Source organism: Strix aluco, chromosome 28 (genome assembly GCF_031877795.1).
Source record: "Strix aluco isolate bStrAlu1 chromosome 28, bStrAlu1.hap1, whole genome shotgun sequence".
Lineage (NCBI taxonomy): Eukaryota > Metazoa > Chordata > Aves > Strigiformes > Strigidae > Strix > Strix aluco.
In genome coordinates, this window is record NC_133958.1 from 3647823 (window position 1) to 3666014 (window position 18192).

Below are 18192 nucleotides of genomic sequence, written 5' to 3' on the forward strand. Positions count from 1 at the left end.
GTTCAGTGAGTAAAGGATTCACTTAATAAATAAATCTTTGACTAAATTCTGGACTTATAAATCTGCTTCACAGTTTGTAGTCCTGAATTGTGTCCCACAGGTTTCTATCTCTCCTAGAACTGGTCTCTGCAGGTGAACTGATAATTAGGATTGATTACTATCCCTAAAGGAGCACAGACTGCTGCTGAGAACGTGGTGAGAAAATTCAGGCAACAAAATCCATGTTGGTCTCTTAGTTGTTGTTAAACAATACTGGGCTGAAAAAGGTTGGTTCAACTGGCTGGAGCCAGCTCGAGGAAGGCTCCCTAAAATAGCGTCCCGCTCTATTCTTATATGGGAACCATAGCAGTAAGTGAATGTTGCTTCTGGGAATCATATTGTTTGTGTCTTTGTCTCCTTCAGGGCAGCGATGACCTGCAAAGAGCACACAGCCTGCATCGCTGACATGGCAAACTTCACCCTCCCCTTCCGAGCAAGCCAGAAACTGATGTAAATGAACTTTAATTCGTAGCCCAGGACCTCAAGTGACAACTGCTCCACAGCATGGGGAAGCTTTAATTGACACTTCAGACCCTCAAGATGGGTAGCAGCAGGTATCTCAAATGACATTGCTGAGTGGACACAGAAGCAGCAGCCTCCACCTTGTCAGGTTTCTAAGCCAGTTATAAGGCAGAATCAGGACTAACACAAGGTAATTAAAAGCGTCAGTGATTTCCTCTGGGGAGAAACTTAAATTTGAGACTCTTTGGAATATTTATGTTACTTAGATATTGAATCTACCCAAAAAGACAGAAATGATTTTAACCTGCAATTCCAATATTTCTTATCATGTAATCCTGGAAAGTAGGATAAATAGCCTCAGTTTTGTGTAGCCTCACTTCTGCACCCCAAGAAAAATGCAAATGAAGTTATATTTGCCTTGGAAATGGTGGCTATTAACTGTGCTATAATGGTTAAAAGTTAGGGAGAAAGGTAGATTTTCTAATATGTTTCTGGATCCTTCTCATTGTTCCTGGTGCTGCACTTCTAAGACATCCTTAAAACCTCTTTTCCCCAGCAAAGCCAGGCAAATGTTTCCTGTAGGATCTCCGAGAACTGATCTCATCACTCTTTCTACCTGACAAGGAAGTGAAGTACATCAGCCTTGCATGAACATTATCAGCCACTCACCATGGCTTTCCTCCCTGGAAACTCCTCCGACTGCTCCAACTGCACCCACTCTGTGGGGCCTGTGAACATTTCAAAGGCCATTTTACTAGGTGTTATTCTAGGGGGGCTGATAGTTTTTGGGGTTTTGGGTAATATCCTGGTTATCCTCTCTGTAGCCTGCCACAGACATCTTCAGAGTGTTACCCACTACTATATAATTAACCTGGCTGTAGCTGACCTCCTCTTGACTTCCACTGTCCTGCCCTTCTCAGCTACTATGGAGATTTTGGGCTACTGGACATTTGGGAGAATCTTCTGCAACATCTGGGCAGCTGTAGATGTCCTTTGCTGCACTGCTTCCATTATGAGCCTCTGTATCATCTCGATAGACAGATACATCGGGGTGAGCTACCCACTGAGATACCCAAGCATAGTGACAGAGAAGAGAGGCCTCCTGGCCTTACTGTGTGTTTGGGCATTGTCTCTGGTGATATCAATTGGGCCTCTTTTTGGCTGGAAGGAACCAGCACCAGAAGATGAGACAATCTGTCAAATCACTGAGGAGCCTGGCTACGTGTTGTTCTCTGCTCTAGGCTCCTTCTACCTCCCCCTGACTATTATCTTGGTGATGTATTGCCGAGTGTATGTAGTGGCCAAAAGGGAAAACAAAGGTCTGACTTCTGGTCTGAAGACAGAGAGATCTCGTTCCGAAGAAGTGACTCTCCGGATCCATCGTAAAAATGCTCCTGAAGGGAGCAGATCGGCATCTAACCCCAAGAGCAAGCATCATTTCTCAGTGCGTCTCCTCAAGTTCTCAAGGGAAAAGAAAGCTGCCAAGACCCTGGGAATAGTTGTGGGATGCTTCGTTCTCTGCTGGCTTCCATTTTTTGTAGTAATGCCACTTGGTAAGTAAAGCAAACCCCTCTACCTTATACAGCACCTTCCCTGGAGGGAGGGCCATGTTTGTGCCTGTGTACAATAATGCTGACCAGAAAAGCTCTAAGGAAATCATTTTCTATTGCAAAGCTGTCAAAATCAAAACATTCACCATCACAAAGCAGTGAACGTAAAAAATGAAAGTCTCAAATGAAACAAAACATCTCTGGTGATGATCAGCATAAAATTCTGAAAATAATGAAAAGGATTTAGTACTCTTTTTCCATATAGAAAATACTCTTTCAGAGCTCAGACTTATTTCTGACCAACTCTGCTATAGGAACAATATCTTTAGATGTGTGGGTTTATAGCTAAGTTTGCAGCCAGTTCTTCTGGTGATATAAAGATGTACAAGGTCAAGGTATAAATGCATTCAAGATCAAAATAGCTGTTCACAGACGTGGGGCCAGAACTCCTGGAGTGCTCAGCACCTAATATTTCCCACTATAAGGAAAAAAATCAGCTTCCTATCAGGAAATTCACACTGTGAGATACCATACTCCAAATGAAATGAATGTATTTTTTAATTTATTGTATGACCAGTCAGAAGACAGCAGTGAGGATCCTTCAAACTAATTTTATACTTCTCTGGCTTGCATCTATTGTGGAAAGCCACTGAGCCCACTGGCCAAACACTGGCTTCAACCACCATGCTGAATATGAATATTGATTCACCAGTTGTAATTCTAAAGCAGAGGAAAGTCAGGGATTTGTTCTGCTTTGTTATCACTGAAATGTAAAAAAGTAATTAGAATTTTAATTAAACCTTGCTCAGTCACCTTTGATGTGATTTCAGGACTTAAAAGCAGAATACTAATTTCATACCTACATGTGAGCGTGAGGTATGTATGTGGCACATCACACGGAAGTTTGCTCTGAAACAGCTGTACTAAGTATCAGTTTTTGAGACATGGAACCTCATATCTGTGACTTGCTCAATTTCAGTAACTTTTCTTATGGAAAGGGCTTATGCTGTACAGGAAAAATAAAGAAAGATTGTGGGGAAGTTTTAGCTAGTAACAGAAAAATGTGTACAATTAAGAAAAAGAAAGAACAGCCTTACCTAAACATGAAAAGAAAGATTTGGGGATTTTCTTTTCTTTTTTTTTTTTTTAAACCTTATAAAAAGCTGGCTTTTTTCCAGTTAACCTCTATTGAATTTACCAGGATTACCAGGTTGCTTCCCAAAAACCTGTTGCTAATGTTGCCATGTGAAAAGCCCCAAAACACAAAATCTTTTCTGCTGGTCAATGTTGGGAAGTGCTGGAGTAAGAGATGTAGATGTTTCATAAGGAGAAGCCCTGAAAGGCCTGGCTCGTGCTGTCCAGGATGTCAGCATGTTGGAATGCTGGTTGCCAAGATGTCTGAAACATACCCAAAAAGGGTTTGCGAGAACGCATTAAACACACTTCTTTTCATCTGCAAATGTGGTTGTCCACACAGAGCTGTTGTTAATTAATTTGCTTTGGGTTTAAGAAATTTTCTGGACTCAAGAGTGGCTTTGCATCTTTCTTTGATCCCTTATAAGGAAACTTCCTTGAGTTTAGTTTCCCTATCTTTGTGGGGTTACTATGTTATTTTTAAAGCATATAATAAGTCTTTCAAAACCTATTTGCTACTTTTGTTTAAAGAGAGAAAACTATTAAACAGACAAGTGGCACAAAATAACATGTCTTTAAAAAAAAAAACAAGGAAACATCTTGAGACAGACTGTCCCACACAGACATGATCGCATATGGCACTCTACACCCATACCGTGCAGAACACTTTCCAGAAGTGTTCCACTGCCCAGTAACCATCGTCAGACCTATCCTGCAGACAGGTGAAGATAGGCATAGGGAGGAGAAGTGATCCCGCCAGGATCACGCAGCAGATTAGTGGCAGAGATCAAGCTTTCCAGCTATACACAGCACTGTGGCCAAAGAGTTCCCAACACAGCTGGCCAAGAACTTTGTTGTGCAGAAGACCAGGTCTGCAGCTTTCTGGTTATGGGATAGGCCTATAAATGGTCCCATCAGCTCACTTCTGTCATTTGTAGGAGTTGTAGCCTTTCAGAAGCATGCCCTCAACGAAGATGGCCCATTCTTAAACTGTGCTACACAAACCAATTCAAACAACTGGCAGGTGCTCGCCACTCTGTGCAGCAGAAGCTCCCAAAACATAAGTTTATTTTACTGTGATCTACAACACCTTCAAGATCCCCATATCTATTAACATCAACTCCACCAGCTGAGGTAGAACAGGCAACACCAGGCTTGTTAAAAATGTATAATAAATGGAGGTAGAAACTTGTGGGGTGTAGGTATGGGAAGGGCAAGGGTGGTAGAGGATATCAAGACGGGGATAGAGACATGACATCCATCATGGTAGATGCTGCTGAAAGCGACTGGAGAAACAGTTTGAGTATCCCTGCCATAAGACGATATCTTAATTGAAATCGGTATGTGAAGTTGCCAGTTGCAATCTGTGTGAGTGATGTCTTTCTTACCTTCTTAGATGGATGGAGTTTCATTCCAGACAAAGGGTCTGTTCAAAGGCTTTCAGTGCAGTAGTCCAATACACCTTCTTCTCACTTTACTTTGATGTTTGTGGAGTAAGCCAGGGAATGATAATCCTGTTGCATGAAGATAACTGAGGTTAAGATTTATTTTTCACTGCATGCTGGAGTGCAAACCCAGTTTTCACAAAACTTCTGTAAAAAAAAGTGTGTCAAAACAGCTGATTTCCCCTGGAAGAAGTCAGGTTTTCTCTTTTGAATGCACTTTCTCTCCCTCTTTAGAGAAGACCAGTGGATCCGCTCTTAGTCTCAAAGCTTTTCTGTAAAAGCTTCTTTGAACTCAACAGGTCTTCACAAATGGTGTAGCAAAACCTTCCAAGTCCAAGCTCGAGTGTGTCCCAACTAGATCTGCAGTCTTTGTAGTGCCCTAATTAAAGCTCAGTTCCTCTCTAGACACATGGATTTCCTAGAGCAATGAGAGGGCCTTTGCCATGATAGTTTAGGGAAGGCTTAGACCAACTGAAATGCAGGGTAAGAGGTAGTAATAGGCACCTAAATAGGAGTTTAAAGAGAGCCAGCAAGAACTGTGAGGTCCTTTGTCTATGCCCATTAGCCTCTATATACGACTCCTGTTCTTACTGAGCTTGAATTCTGGCTCTGCTCCACAGCAGTGGAAGTCTGATGCTATAAAGTTCTTTTTATTCTGCAAACCTTCCTCTGCATTGCTGTTACCCAAGAGAGACTGTAAACCTATTGCTGAATTAACCTTATTGGGGGAATTCTGCAAAGACTCTTCCTATAAATGTCATTACCTAACAGCAATCATGTCCAATACATTAATCCTAGTATTAGGATGTAAATAAAACTGTGTACATCCTCAGCTCTCTGCAATTGCTTCCCAAGCAGAAGATTTGCAGATATGTCCACCAAAATCTTCTCATTCTACACTAGGCACCCACCTTTCCATAGGATAAGCATACAAGGGATATATATTCAACAGAAGGAAATGTTAATTTTCTGAATAAATTGCTTGCCTGTTTAGGAGCTCTAAATACTATCACTGGCTGCCACTTGTTTAGTAGAGGTTGATGTTTGCACCAAGCAGACTACAAGAGCATCCTACCCCGTCCAGGTAGTTTATTATTCAGCCCTTCAGAGAAGGCAGTTGGAAGGGATGTTTCCTTGTCCACTTTAGGCTATTGCTCTCACGTATCATCTCCTACACCTGTTGCTTCATTTTCTTAGTCTCTTCTGCAACACTTAATCACCATATTTGCAACTGCTAGCCACTTACTAGTGACTTGAGCTTCCCCATTTAACAAGTTCTCATGTTAATTTACAGGCCAAGAATAGCTTTAAAAGCTTTTTAGTACCGACCTTCCCGCTTTGGTTACCCCATGCTTGGCTCCTTTCTCAAAGCTCTGAAGCACTCCATTCAAATAGCTGGGAGGAGTGCAAGCCAGGGGTCACCAAAACCTTCTTATCACCAAGTTTCTTTTTTTCAAGTGAGCTATAAAGTGAAACCCTGCCTCTCTTCTCAAAGTTCTTTAAGATCTTCTTTGACATGTTGCCAAAGTTTGTAAAGATCTTGGGGGAATGAGGTGCCCTAAGGTAAGCAATATTGCTTTCCAGATTGGAGCACCCATATTCTCTTAGGCACCAGCAAACAGGGAGTACCTGAAGCTGAACTAGAAACCTGAGAACAGGCTCCTGGAAGAACTTGAACATCAAGGAGCAGCAACAGCCAGGCTGCCCCAGGAGGAAGGAAAACCCAGGAACAGAAGGTGACAACAGCACAGGCAGGAGCCATGTCCTCCCCAAAAGCGTGCGCTCCCCATATCTGAGCAGAAGCAGGCAGAGACAGCATCTATGACAGGTTCACCTGACGGTCCAGTAATCACCAAACACAAACCAACAAAACAGAGGCAGGAAAGAACATACCTGAGCTTGTCTACATCACTCAAAGAGGGTTAATGAGAAGAGCCTGACCTTACACACAGCTCCCGTGGCAGGGGGCTTGTGGGTAGGAGCCAGAGATGAGGCTCATCGAGGCAATTAAGGCTTGTTGGGCCCTGGTCCTCCACAACAACAGCCTGCCACACAGCATGTTTCTTCCATTTCTGGTTTTTTTTTTCCCCTTGCAATTGCTAGAAAGGGATACAGACAGGTATAGAAAGAAATACTCAGAGCTAGAAGAGTCCTGAAACTCAGTGCATGCCCTCAACCTCAACATCACCTTGGGAAGTGGTGCCAGCTGACAGAGCAGACCATTTGCTGTAGCTGGAAGACACTTACGGTCGCTCTGGGAATTTTTCAGAAGGTTTGTTTTCAACAACATAGATGACAGTGCTTGGAGGTTGTTTTGAGGTGAAACATGCACAGAACTGAAGGAAAAAAGAAAAAGGGCTGGGGTATTATTACAGAAATGGTCCTAAGCTGGGATCGATGGTTCATCTTAACAAACCCTCAGAAGCAAACAAACTCACAGAACTTTGTTGTTCGCTTTCTGCGGCAAGCTATCTTCATTCTATCTGGTTGTAGATGTTGTGTTCAGAAACAGAAAGAAGGAAAAAGGCAAAGTCTGAGCCGGGATCTCACAGGAGAAAAAACAATCCATACTACTAAAACTGGGCAAGGGAGAGGAAGGCTTTTAGCATTTGTCAATCATTCTCATGATGAAGAGAGCAGAAAAGAGGATACGCTGGAGGGTATTTATATTTGTAGTAGAGTAGTAAATTAGTCTTGAGAGCTGACACAAACACTGTCAAGGGAATCCTCTAATCCTGTCTACGTGCCTGTCTGTAGCTGGTTCCTAATTACTATTTTGTGGTTGTTTTTTAAATGGAGTCAAAGAGAATGACTCTTTACTTTCAGTAGAGGTAATCTAGAAAAATAAAATGTATTTTTCTATCTCTACCATTGATGCAATATCTCAGGAGGTCACAAGGTGAGGAGTAGGAACATGCACTGACAGCTGGAGATCGGTGGATTTATCTCTATTTTCCTGTGAGGTTTGCATTTGTTGTGTATATCATCACTTGTTATGTGTTTTAATAAGGTGGTTGATTTAACTATGGCACCTTGCTTGGGCTCCAGAGGCATGCGTTCATACCCAGTCCACTCAGCTGTAATGGGAAACTTAATTTTGGAATCAAAGATGGCCAGACATGACAGAAAAGCTGCAGTTGTCCATGTGTTATCAGATACAGAAATTAATTTACCTTAATCACGCTGCTAAGGCAGAATTGACCTGTCCTCCTCTATGTTGCAGTGCTGGGACAACACAGAGCTTCCACTTTGTCTGTTAGGGTACAGTATTTCCCAAAGGCTGTGCTTCAAGGACCCATCTGATTTTTGGTGAAAAATGTATCAGGTATAGCTTTATGGCCTCTTGCCCTTTCCAAGACCATCTGAGTCTCTATTCAATGTGTTCTCCTGCCAGAATATTTTCAGATCAACTCCCATGGTTTCTGGATAAGCCATCCTGCATCCTGCCCACTTACCGTCCAAGGAACTGGGCTTCAGACCATGATCCTTTGTTATTGTGAACCAGAATATGACAGACTCAGGTCAGGGAAGTAGAGCCGGGGTCTCAGTTTCACCCATACCTTACCACAGCAGGAATTCAAATACCTGCTACTGTCCTGAAGTTTATACCCTGCAATTCTCTCTGTTTCCTACCTACCGACTCCTTCAGACAGTGGTGTTTTAATGAGCAAAATCTGGGAACACCATTTCAGAGTAACACACAGGCTCCAGCTGGTGTGAGATTCTGAGAGCGGTTTAAATACGTTTTTTAGGGTCTTTTGGGGGCACGAAAAGGCAGTGCTCTTGATTCATCCATTCCCCATCGTTTAAGCAGCAGTATAATGGGAATTGCCATGGTGTGAGGTTCAGCAGTGAGCTGGGATCCCTGAGCAACAGGTTAACTGTAGGTGCTGAATAGAAAGTCACCAATTTCCTGCAGAAGCAAGACAATTTTGATTGACGATAGTGAAGCAATGGGTAGTATTGCGTTATCCTGTGAAGGGAGTGTTAAAGGAAAGGTGTTTACATGATGGGAGGGTAAGTGCTGATGGGGAAAATAAGGAAGAGAAAGCAGTTGTTTTCCTGAGAAGCAGCACTGTGTAGAATTGCAGCAGCCTTCCAGGGAATCACTATCCTGGCATTTCCCCATACAGAAGGTAAATAGCTTAACTCCTTTTCATGAATCACCTCTTTTTTTCTTTAGAATTGCATAGATGGTCTCATAGTAGTAAATATAAACACGGGATCCTCCTGTCCCTCCTACCCCTTTACTTGGAGGGCAGAGAGTAAGGCAAGCAGCCCATGCACTCCCTCGACATCATCATGGCTGGGTTGTCCAGATATTCAGAGAAACAAGAATCTGAATCCCCTTTCTTTTTGTTGTTCAGCTGATAATAATATAACAAAATAAAATTAATAAAAGCTGTGACAACCTAATGCTCAACATAGTTTTCATATCAGAAAATGCTGAACTCCAGCCATGGAGGAAATATTCACAGAGCTAGATTCCCCCCACTAGTATTTCAGTGTGTTTCCTCAGCAACAAAAAGAAAAAAAAATTTTAAAAGGGAAAAAAAATACAGAATAAAGCCCCAGCTCATTCTCTAGAGCACAGGTCAGGGAGAAGAGGGGTGTTTACACTGCTTGAATCATGGAGCACAAGTGTGTGTGTTAAGCCATTGAATGGGGAGAAAATAAGCAATGAATATAAACGGCCAAGATATTTCCTTGGCAAGTTTTATTTTTTTGCTAATCACAAGGGGCATTTTTCATAAACACAGACTGGAAAGGCTTTGTTGGTCTAGGCTGATAACTCAGCTGCACCAAAGCCAATGGCAAAGCTCCCGCTGACATCCCTGTGGCCAGCATTTCTCCACCATTACCGAGTCCTGAAACGTTGTGTCCCACTGCCTCATAACACAGCAAAGCAGCCGAAGGAATTGGCGATATTAATAGTCATTTACACAGAAAACAAGAGAGAGAAAGCAGAGTTAGTGGTGCTGTTCCATGATTCATTTCCATGGCTCTCCTGCATGCAATAGCTGTCAGAGAAGGTTTGTCCTTGTCTTAAAAATGTTCCTGCTTTGTGTAGTCACCACTTTCCAGTCCCTGGAATAAATGAATCAAGAATGTAATTTTTCACTCATTTTCAAACGTCATGGCACAATTTAGGATTTGTTAGTGATTGAAAGGCAATGAGTGATTCTCCCACCTCACCCAGCAAATATCAGCATTCGTCTTCAGTTTGGATACCTAAGGGAGAGATACTCAGCTTTTGCTGAAGATAATTCCTGTATTGCTAACCCCAAGGATTCCAAAATCACGACTAACAACCACATAGTGACAAACTCATGAGACAGGCTGAGATAGACTCATCTTTTCAAACTATTCTCTGACCCACTCGCTTGCCGTTTTTTTAATTTTTAAAAGAAAGCTAAGATGTTGTTGTAAGTGCATGACTCCAAGAGCGAGGGCTTCGGGACTAATATCAAATATCTTAAAAATGTGAGCAACAAGATCCAGAATCATTCCACTGCAGCAACAACATGGGAGCTGGAATTTCAACGACAATGCAATTGATTTGTAAAACAATGTGATTATTTGGGTTTACATGGGTAACAAAACCTCAGTTTACCTTCCCATGGTTTTTTATCAGCTTTCTAAATCTGCAGCTGTCCACAGTGAATCTGGAAATAGTTGCTTGCTGAGATGTTTGCTCTTTGCCAGAAATATCATCTATCGTAAGTGGGTACAATATGAAACAGAGCATAAATTAGGTCTGAAAAAAACCAAATAATCGGAGCAACATTCCCAGACTGACCCATTCCTGCTGCCTGTCCTTTCCACCTCTCACCTGTGTCCAAACACCCACACCCTCCTGATGCCCCAGAGACCTGAATTCAGGCCCTTGTGAAGGAAACAAAACTCTCACTCCCTTCTACATCTGTTTATTATGGGTCAGGGATATCTAGGCGCAAAGTCACTCTCATTTTCCCCCTGAATCAGCCACAATATTCCAGGCCCTGGGACAGGCACAGCTGTAAACGTGCAAGACTTGCCAAATGCAGACTTTTACCCTTCCTCGGTCTATGAGCCACTGTTCTGCATTTGGTGCCTTAATTTGATTGTACAAAACCCAGAAGCATTTCCTACTGTTCCAGGGTTCTTTGATCCCACTTTTTGTTCCCACAAAAAATACTTTCCATAAGAGAGCAGCGGGGTGAGACGTGCTGGGAGAGCATATATGTACAGAGTGCAGCTGGTGCATGTCTGCAGCAATACATATATATATAAAAATACACTTTCCAGAGGGTGGTTTGTGTTTTGACCTGAGATGCAGTGTAGAATGCCAGTCTTATGGAGTAAAGTTCAGTGCTAACACTGAGCTTGGGAACACAAGATGTAACACATTTATCAATGTTTGTAGACCAAACTGCCTCACGAGAGATCTAGGGTGCCCCTGGTACAGTTAATCTGTGTGGGGACATCAGGGCTCCTCTGGGCTTCACCCTCTGGGTCCACATGCTCTGGAATAGCTGCGGCTTGACCCCTTTAGGGCAGATCCCAGGACCTGAGTTTTAAGTTTTGCCTCCCTGTAAACCAGACCACTATCCCTGTTTCCAGTTTGCTGTGAGAGTACAGAAGTGTAGTTCCTATAGGTCAGAGGTGAGAGATGCTGGGATTTTTGTTTGACTTCCGTGCAAGGTTTAAACTGGGTACTTCTCCTGATTCCCCAGTAACATAACACTAACAAACACAGTTGGGTTGGCTGCTCACAAGGTGCGCAGGCACTGCTGTTGTCTGCTGGGCAGAGGTTGCAGCTGCTCACTCCTAGGTGCTGCAGGCAGCTGCTCACTGCACTCTCTGAATACACAGGCATGACTGCTTTGCAGGGTACCACTGGTCTCATCACGTATGGCTCCAGCCCTGATCTCACCCAGTGTAGCCGTACCCCCTGCCTGCCTTTTCCTCTGCTCCGACTCAATCACCAGATTTGTGACATACAACATAAAAAGGGAAAAAAAGTAACAAACCTAAACAGAGCTGCAAGATTTAGTAGCCGAGATGGATTTTTACACCACTATGGGTCCATGGGTCACAAAAATGTATGGGATCTTATTCCCATGGTGCTGACAGAGATGATACAGAGTAAACAAATAACACAGTTTCTGTAGTCTGGCAGCTTCTAAATCTCTCTTTGCTGTCCATCAGTGAAACAATGCACGATATCAGTACTGGTTTTTAAACAACCTATAATTAAGCAGCTCTAACTTCTGACAAATGCCAAAGTCAAATTACATCTTTGTGACTGAATTGGCACTTACTCACCAGGAGGTACATGGAAAAACTTATCTCTCAGATCTGAAGAAACTTCGAGTCGACAAACAGGAAAATGAATGATTAGGGAAGGGAATGCAATCCTGACATTTTCAGGGGTGAGCGATGAAATACTTAATGGCAAAGGATCTCAGGAGGCTAATAGTACATTTTATTTTATTTAATTTTCATATACCAAGCAATTGAATTGTGCTACTGACACTTGAGAGTCCTCAACCTTTTGAAAACAAAGCAGGAATTCAAGCATCATTTAGTCAATCTACAACTCAAAGGCATTAAAAGACCAGTTGAAGTTTTCTTTATTATTCCTCCAGCAGATTGCAGGGACACAATGTAAGATGAAGCCCCTAATCTGTAATCAGTTTTGCCACTATTTACCATTTTATTCCTTACAGCCTACCAGGGAAGACATTAAGGCATGTGAATAGGACAGAGAATTAATTTTAAGACAGAAAACTTTTTGCTTCTCAACTGGTGCTCACTATCCACCTCTGTTAGAGGATACTGGGGTGGCAGCACTTTATTAATCTATGATTACACCTAGCCTAGAACGAGAGAATCACAGAGATGCTCTGGAGAATTAGGTGCCATAATAATTCTGTTTGCTCAGTCCTGGCTGCTAGCAGGCAAGTGTCCAAAGCCGAGCTGACACCAAGTGGTCAAGGATTGAGTGGACATGGACTCTGAACCGCTCACCCCAGTCCCACCTGGTTTCCCTGCGCTGCCTCGCTGCTATGTAGGAAACAGTCTTACACTGTATATCTTAAAGAAGAGAGAATTCACCACTCTGCTTCATTGTTTAATCTCATGGTTAATTACAATCATTGGTTTAAAAAAACCCTCAAAGCCTATATTTTATTTCTACTTCGAACTCAACTGACTTGAGCTGCCAGCTGCTGCCCATTTCGATGTCTCAGCACACTGAACAAAACACTTTATCACCAGCCTTAGCAGCACTGTTTGAAAATGTCTCCTGCTTGCTACCAGACACATTAACCACTGATTTTAATCATTATAGCAACATCACCGAATATTAAAGGCCTGGAAGAAAAGAATACATTCTTAGTATTCTGTGGGGAGGAACATGATTCCTCAAGGACTTGGAGACTATACTAGTCTTCTCCTTTTGCCAGATACTTGGGTAGCCAAGAGAGAAGATTAGGGAAAGCTTCTGAACTACAGAGGTAACCAGGTGTTTGCAGTAGCAGGGCATTGCTTTCTGTGGCCCTTTGAACAGGACATCACACTTCTATAGAGGCACTAAGCAAGTGCGGCTATGTCAATAGTTCCTCACAGCAGTCCTGCAACATGCAGAAGGATTTTGCTCATCAGACAAAGAAGATGCAGAAGGAGAAATATTTTTTTGCACCCTACACAATAATTCAGCGGCTCAAGGTTTAGACATGTTGATTTTGATTTATATTGCTCTGGAAGTTGAATAAACTGTCGGTGTAAATAAGAAGAGAGTCCAAATTATTTCTACTTTGATTTTACCTCTAACTCTGTTACATATTGGGTCCATTGACTATCAATTCCACCCTCAGCCCTTTCAAGATGCTACTTATAGTATTTCTTCTTATTGACATTTGCACTGTTTCATTCACGGGACAACACACAGTTGTAATGAAGGCTGGAGACAGAGCTTTAGCTGGTCTAAACTTATGAAACATCACTGCCCGGCACAACTAAATGCACAGCAGAGCAAAGCTACTGTCCTAAAGCCCGAATTGTATCCACCACTGGAAAGAAAGTGTTAAAGACAGAGTGTGATGGGGTCTACAGACAGCAAAGTCTGGTTGCTGTTAGAGCTATTTCGTTTTCTTTTCACTGTGTCTTGTTCCAAGGCAACAAGTCTCTACACTGATGAACCAAAAAAGGTTACATTAATAAATTAGCATGCAGATCCCCACCCCAAAAAAAAGAGCAAGAGACAGACTCTGACACTGGCTATTTTCTATTTTTAACAGACTTTGGCAAGGCACTAGCATTCCATTTAGAGTGAGCCAGAAGTTGCAGCAAACAGGAATTGTTATTGTTTACCCATTTTTACACTCAGCCTCACACAGCTGATTCCCTAAACTGAGATTTGTTTCACCTTTTGTCTTAACACAAAATGGGAAAGCGGTAGATATGCTGCAATTAAATGAGGAAATAAAGAAAAAATTGAGCATGATTTGGGCATTTAGAAGCCTTTCGTTATTTTTCATCTGCCAACGACTTCAGCCAGAAAGTTCTTTGAGAATGTTATTTAGTTGTTTTTCACTAAAGGAAAGCAGCATTAATTTGCTGAGAAAAATTCTAGGTCGTGGATCCGCCTGCTCACTCATGCTTAACTGCAAAACAGCGTTTGCTTTCTTTAGCACAACATTTTTGGTCTTAAATACTGGTTGATGTTGAAACTAACAGTGAAACTGCTCTACCTAGCCAGCTTGGGGCAACGCAGAAGCAATCACAGGGGGAGCGAGATTTGTGCTCGATGCCCAGGTTGTAGCTGGGGTTGGAATCAGAGGTCCAGCTGCTCCGATACAAAGAGCGAGCTCCTGTGGCACGTTCTGCACCGCCCTTGGGTCTTCTGACTCGGTCTCACTTCTCTGCTGCTCCACCACACACCAGACGGCAGGGTCTTGGGGACCTCTCCCAGGTCAGAGCCACCAGGAAGGCTCCTCACCCTGCAACATCGCCGATTCCTTCCCTGACAGCCGCGGGTCCTCCGGGCCCATCAGCTCCACTCAGAGGGTAGGAGCTGGTGCCACAGCAAGAAGACATTGCTTCGCCTTCACAGCCGAGCCCGTGTTCAGCAGAATGAGCAAGTCATTAATCACACTGCACTATTTGTGTCTCTGGTTCAGGCAATATTTTGATACATTCTCACACAGGCAAAAACACCCTGAGAATTCCTCTCCGGCTTTTGCCGCTTGAAAGCATTTGCTGCACTTGCTGTAGCTTTGCTTGTCGAAGATGGGAAGCAAAAGATTCAAACTGAATCAGCAGCTCTCAGAACTAAATTAGAAGACCCTTTGATTGCATTATTAGCTTTTCCTAAGTCAGGGGAGGTCCAACAAACAGATCAATCCCTGTAAAGCTTAGGAGCTGCTTACAGATGTAGTTAAACTGCAGAGGATGACGAACGTATCGATGTCTAAATCTTCCACAGTATTTCTTTCAACATGTCCGTGCTTACGATTCTTCCAGGTGGAAAGAGGAAGACAAGCGTTTGTCAGTGCTAAAAGTTCTGTTTATAATAAACTTCACTATAAAGTCCAAAAGAAGCCAATTATGTTTTCCAGGAAATTATTTTTCTTCCTGTGCCCAAACTAATTACTGACACTGGTATGATAGAACCACATTTTTCCTCCTTTTTTTTAAAGGAGGCAAGAAACAGCCTTTCCCCTTGACAACATATGGCAAATATTTTTCTCTTTCTCCGGTTCTAGATTCATTTTGCAAAATTAGTCTTAGAAGTGCTGTTATCACTTATTCCCAACCCAGCATCACACAGAGTTTTGTTTTCTGGTTCATTCACATTCAGACACTATTGGTTTTATTTCTAAGCAAAGAGAAGTACCAAATAAGAGAATTAGGATCTTGTTACAATAGTCATTTTCCAGTATCATTCAAGAAAAGCAACAAATTTCTAAACAATTCTCTGTAAGCAGCAGTGTTGAATCTTTGATATCTTAAATATGTCTCTTTAGTTTTATAACAACATTCTCCATGAGTAAATCTCTTAAGCGTTTACTGACATCCTATTCAAATAATTTAAAGTTAAAAACTTGCTTATACAAGCAGTAAGGAGCTCAAGTTGTAGTTAAACAAAAAAACAAAGGTTTGGCATTAGGAAAATGTTCCCGAGATTTTAAATCAGCAGATAAATCATAATTAAATCGTATGTTATCATATATCATAATCTGTTCTTTTAAAAGGATATTAGTAATGCTATTTAATTTTCAATTTGCATGGTCACTTGTAGTTGACTGTTGTTGTGCCAAGACAGTGAGGACTAATGAATGCACAATCCGTGGCTCTGTCACTGATATGCTGAATAAGCTTTGTTAAAAGATTTCTTTTTTTTGGAATGTTATCCCGCCTTCTATAGAATAAAAAGTCCCGATGGTTCCTTACAAAGGAGCCATCTAAGTTCTTGCTCTTTCTATGATCTCTGGGAGGTAACCTTGCAAGTCTGTATCAGTATCTATATCATGGCTGCCCACGAGACCCTCGCCAGTGTTCGTCAACGTAAGAAGGAACCTTTCCTTTAACTTGTCTGAATTTTAGGTGCATTCTATGAGACAGAAAAATGTGGATAGTTAGATTTTTCTAAAGGTTTCAAGGGAAAATGAGTACCCTCTTTATAACTTTATATTTTCAATATAAATAACTTTATAATTTTCAAGACTTCTAGCTGGAATGCAGTCAACTCAGTAATCCTACCTTTCCCTTACTCTGACTTCTGAAGTGGTGCCATTTGCTTGTCATTCGAAACCTCTTTTGATGACCTCCTAGATATAACTGTTATTTGGCTAACTAATCTTGAGTTAGAAGTCCCAGAGGAAGCAATTTTCCTCTACAACTTGATACCAGTCCCCTTGCTTGCCTCACTGGCGGTAACTGGGAATACAATGCTTGTGTGATAAAGTAGATGTCTTGAATTGATCTCTGATAGAATATCCATGTAATTACCCAACACCATACCTTCTGAAAGACTTGTTCCTGCAGGAATTGGGCTTCGAGTCATAAATTTTTCAAGATAGAACAGACTTTTATTTATTTTTTCCAGTGTTTAAGTTTCTTTGGTTACCTGCAATTTCTCACTGCCTCTGCCTTAACAAGCTGTGTATTTTCCATTTTAGGTTCTTTCTTTCCTGCAATCAAACCCCCGGACACACTTTTTAAAATAACATTTTGGCTTGGATATTTAAACAGCTGCATCAACCCCATAATCTATCCGTGCTCAAGTCAAGAGTTTAAGAAAGCGTTCCAAAACGTCCTGAGAGCGCAGTGCCTCCCAAGGAAGCAAGCAGCAAAGAAGCAATCCCCAAGTTTCAACCTCAACCATCCCACCAGCCAAAGCATGGAGAGCAGCAAAGGCGTGGTCCGTATCCCCGTCGGCTCTGGAGAAACCTTCTACAAGATTTCCAAGTCGGATGGGGTCTGCGAATGGAAGATATTCTCGGCTGTGCAAAACATGCCTGCAAAAAACACCGTTTCTAAAGACTGTACTGCTGCCAAAGCAAAAAGTAAAGGTTTCCTCCAGGAATGCTGCTGCGCAGGCACTTCAGGGAACCTCATCCATGAAAACTGTAAAGTGCCAACCATTAAAATACACACCATCTCCCTCAGCGAGAACGGGGAGGACGTCTAAAGGACTGAACATGCCTAGCAGCCTAGGCCAGCAAACTCGTGGCTCTGCTGATGGGATGTTGCTCTTTTTATTGGGATGTAGAATTAGATGCTACAACAGTTGAAAAGATCCAGGTGAAACAAATAGCATTCTGTAAAACAGGGCCAAAGCTTTCGAGGACTGATGTCTTTGAATGCTGGTAGCCTGAATGAAGCCCCTTAAAGACAGTGAATGGCTTCAGTGGACGGTGAGCACCCTACGGTCTTCCGAGAGACTGGCCTCTGTGAGGGATCTGCCTGACATTTAAAGGCTTTATTTTTCACTGTATTCCCCTGTTTCAAAGTTCTTACTGCTCTGATTTAGGTGCAACGGGGGAGAAAGAGCAAACTACAGACCCCATGCTGATTTCAGTATGGATACTTTCAGACAGCTCCACATTTAGAGCCATTTTGTGATTCCACTCCCCAGAAGAGCTAAACCTCAATTCAACAACCAGGAGAGCTGAGGTTGGGAGGCTCAGGTCTTGGGACAGTGTTTACAGATCTCTGCTTACTTTTCATTAAGGGACCGTGGACAAGAACATTTTCCTACCATGTCTTGCCTCTTTCGTTCATGTCCAGGTCCCGGCTTGGTGAAGTCCTGCACGCTTTGTTGGAGAGAACAGGCAGCTCTTTGGGTTTGCATCTTCAGCTGGGCAGTCTCACTGCTCCTCATTCTTGGGCTGCTTCAGGTGGGGAATTGGTCTTCTGCACTGCCCACAAGGCTGCTTGTCCTCCACCTCTCTGGAAAGGCAGTCACTCCAGCTCACAGGGCATTGCAAAAACACTCCCTTGGCTCTTGCCCTGCTTGGAGCTGCTTTAAGTTTCCCTTTGTGCTGTGGATTTCAGTAAACTCCATTGCCAAG

At 42.5% G+C, this 18192-nt stretch overlaps 1 protein-coding gene across 1 annotated transcript; it reads left to right on the plus strand.

Annotated features, from left to right (window-relative positions):
• The first annotated feature begins 1171 nt into the window (after positions 1-1171).
• ADRA1A (adrenoceptor alpha 1A) lies at positions 1172-17384 on the plus strand. Its single transcript, XM_074808057.1, has 2 exons — positions 1172-2054; positions 16798-17384. Exons 1-2 carry the CDS (start codon positions 1172-1174, stop codon positions 17307-17309), a joined length of 1395 nt encoding a protein of 464 aa, XP_074664158.1. The 3' UTR covers positions 17310-17384.
• The last annotated feature ends 808 nt before the right edge of the window (positions 17385-18192 follow it).

Bases quoted from the DNA above. Each gene is read 5' to 3' on its own strand.
- ADRA1A (XM_074808057.1), top strand. From the start codon at position 1,172: ATGGCTTTCCTCCCTGGAAACTCCTCCGACTGCTCCAACTGCACCCAC. The intron at 2,055-16,797 runs GTAAGTAAAGCA...TTTCCATTTTAG, and splicing joins TTTTGTAGTAATGCCACTTG to GTTCTTTCTTTCCTGCAATC.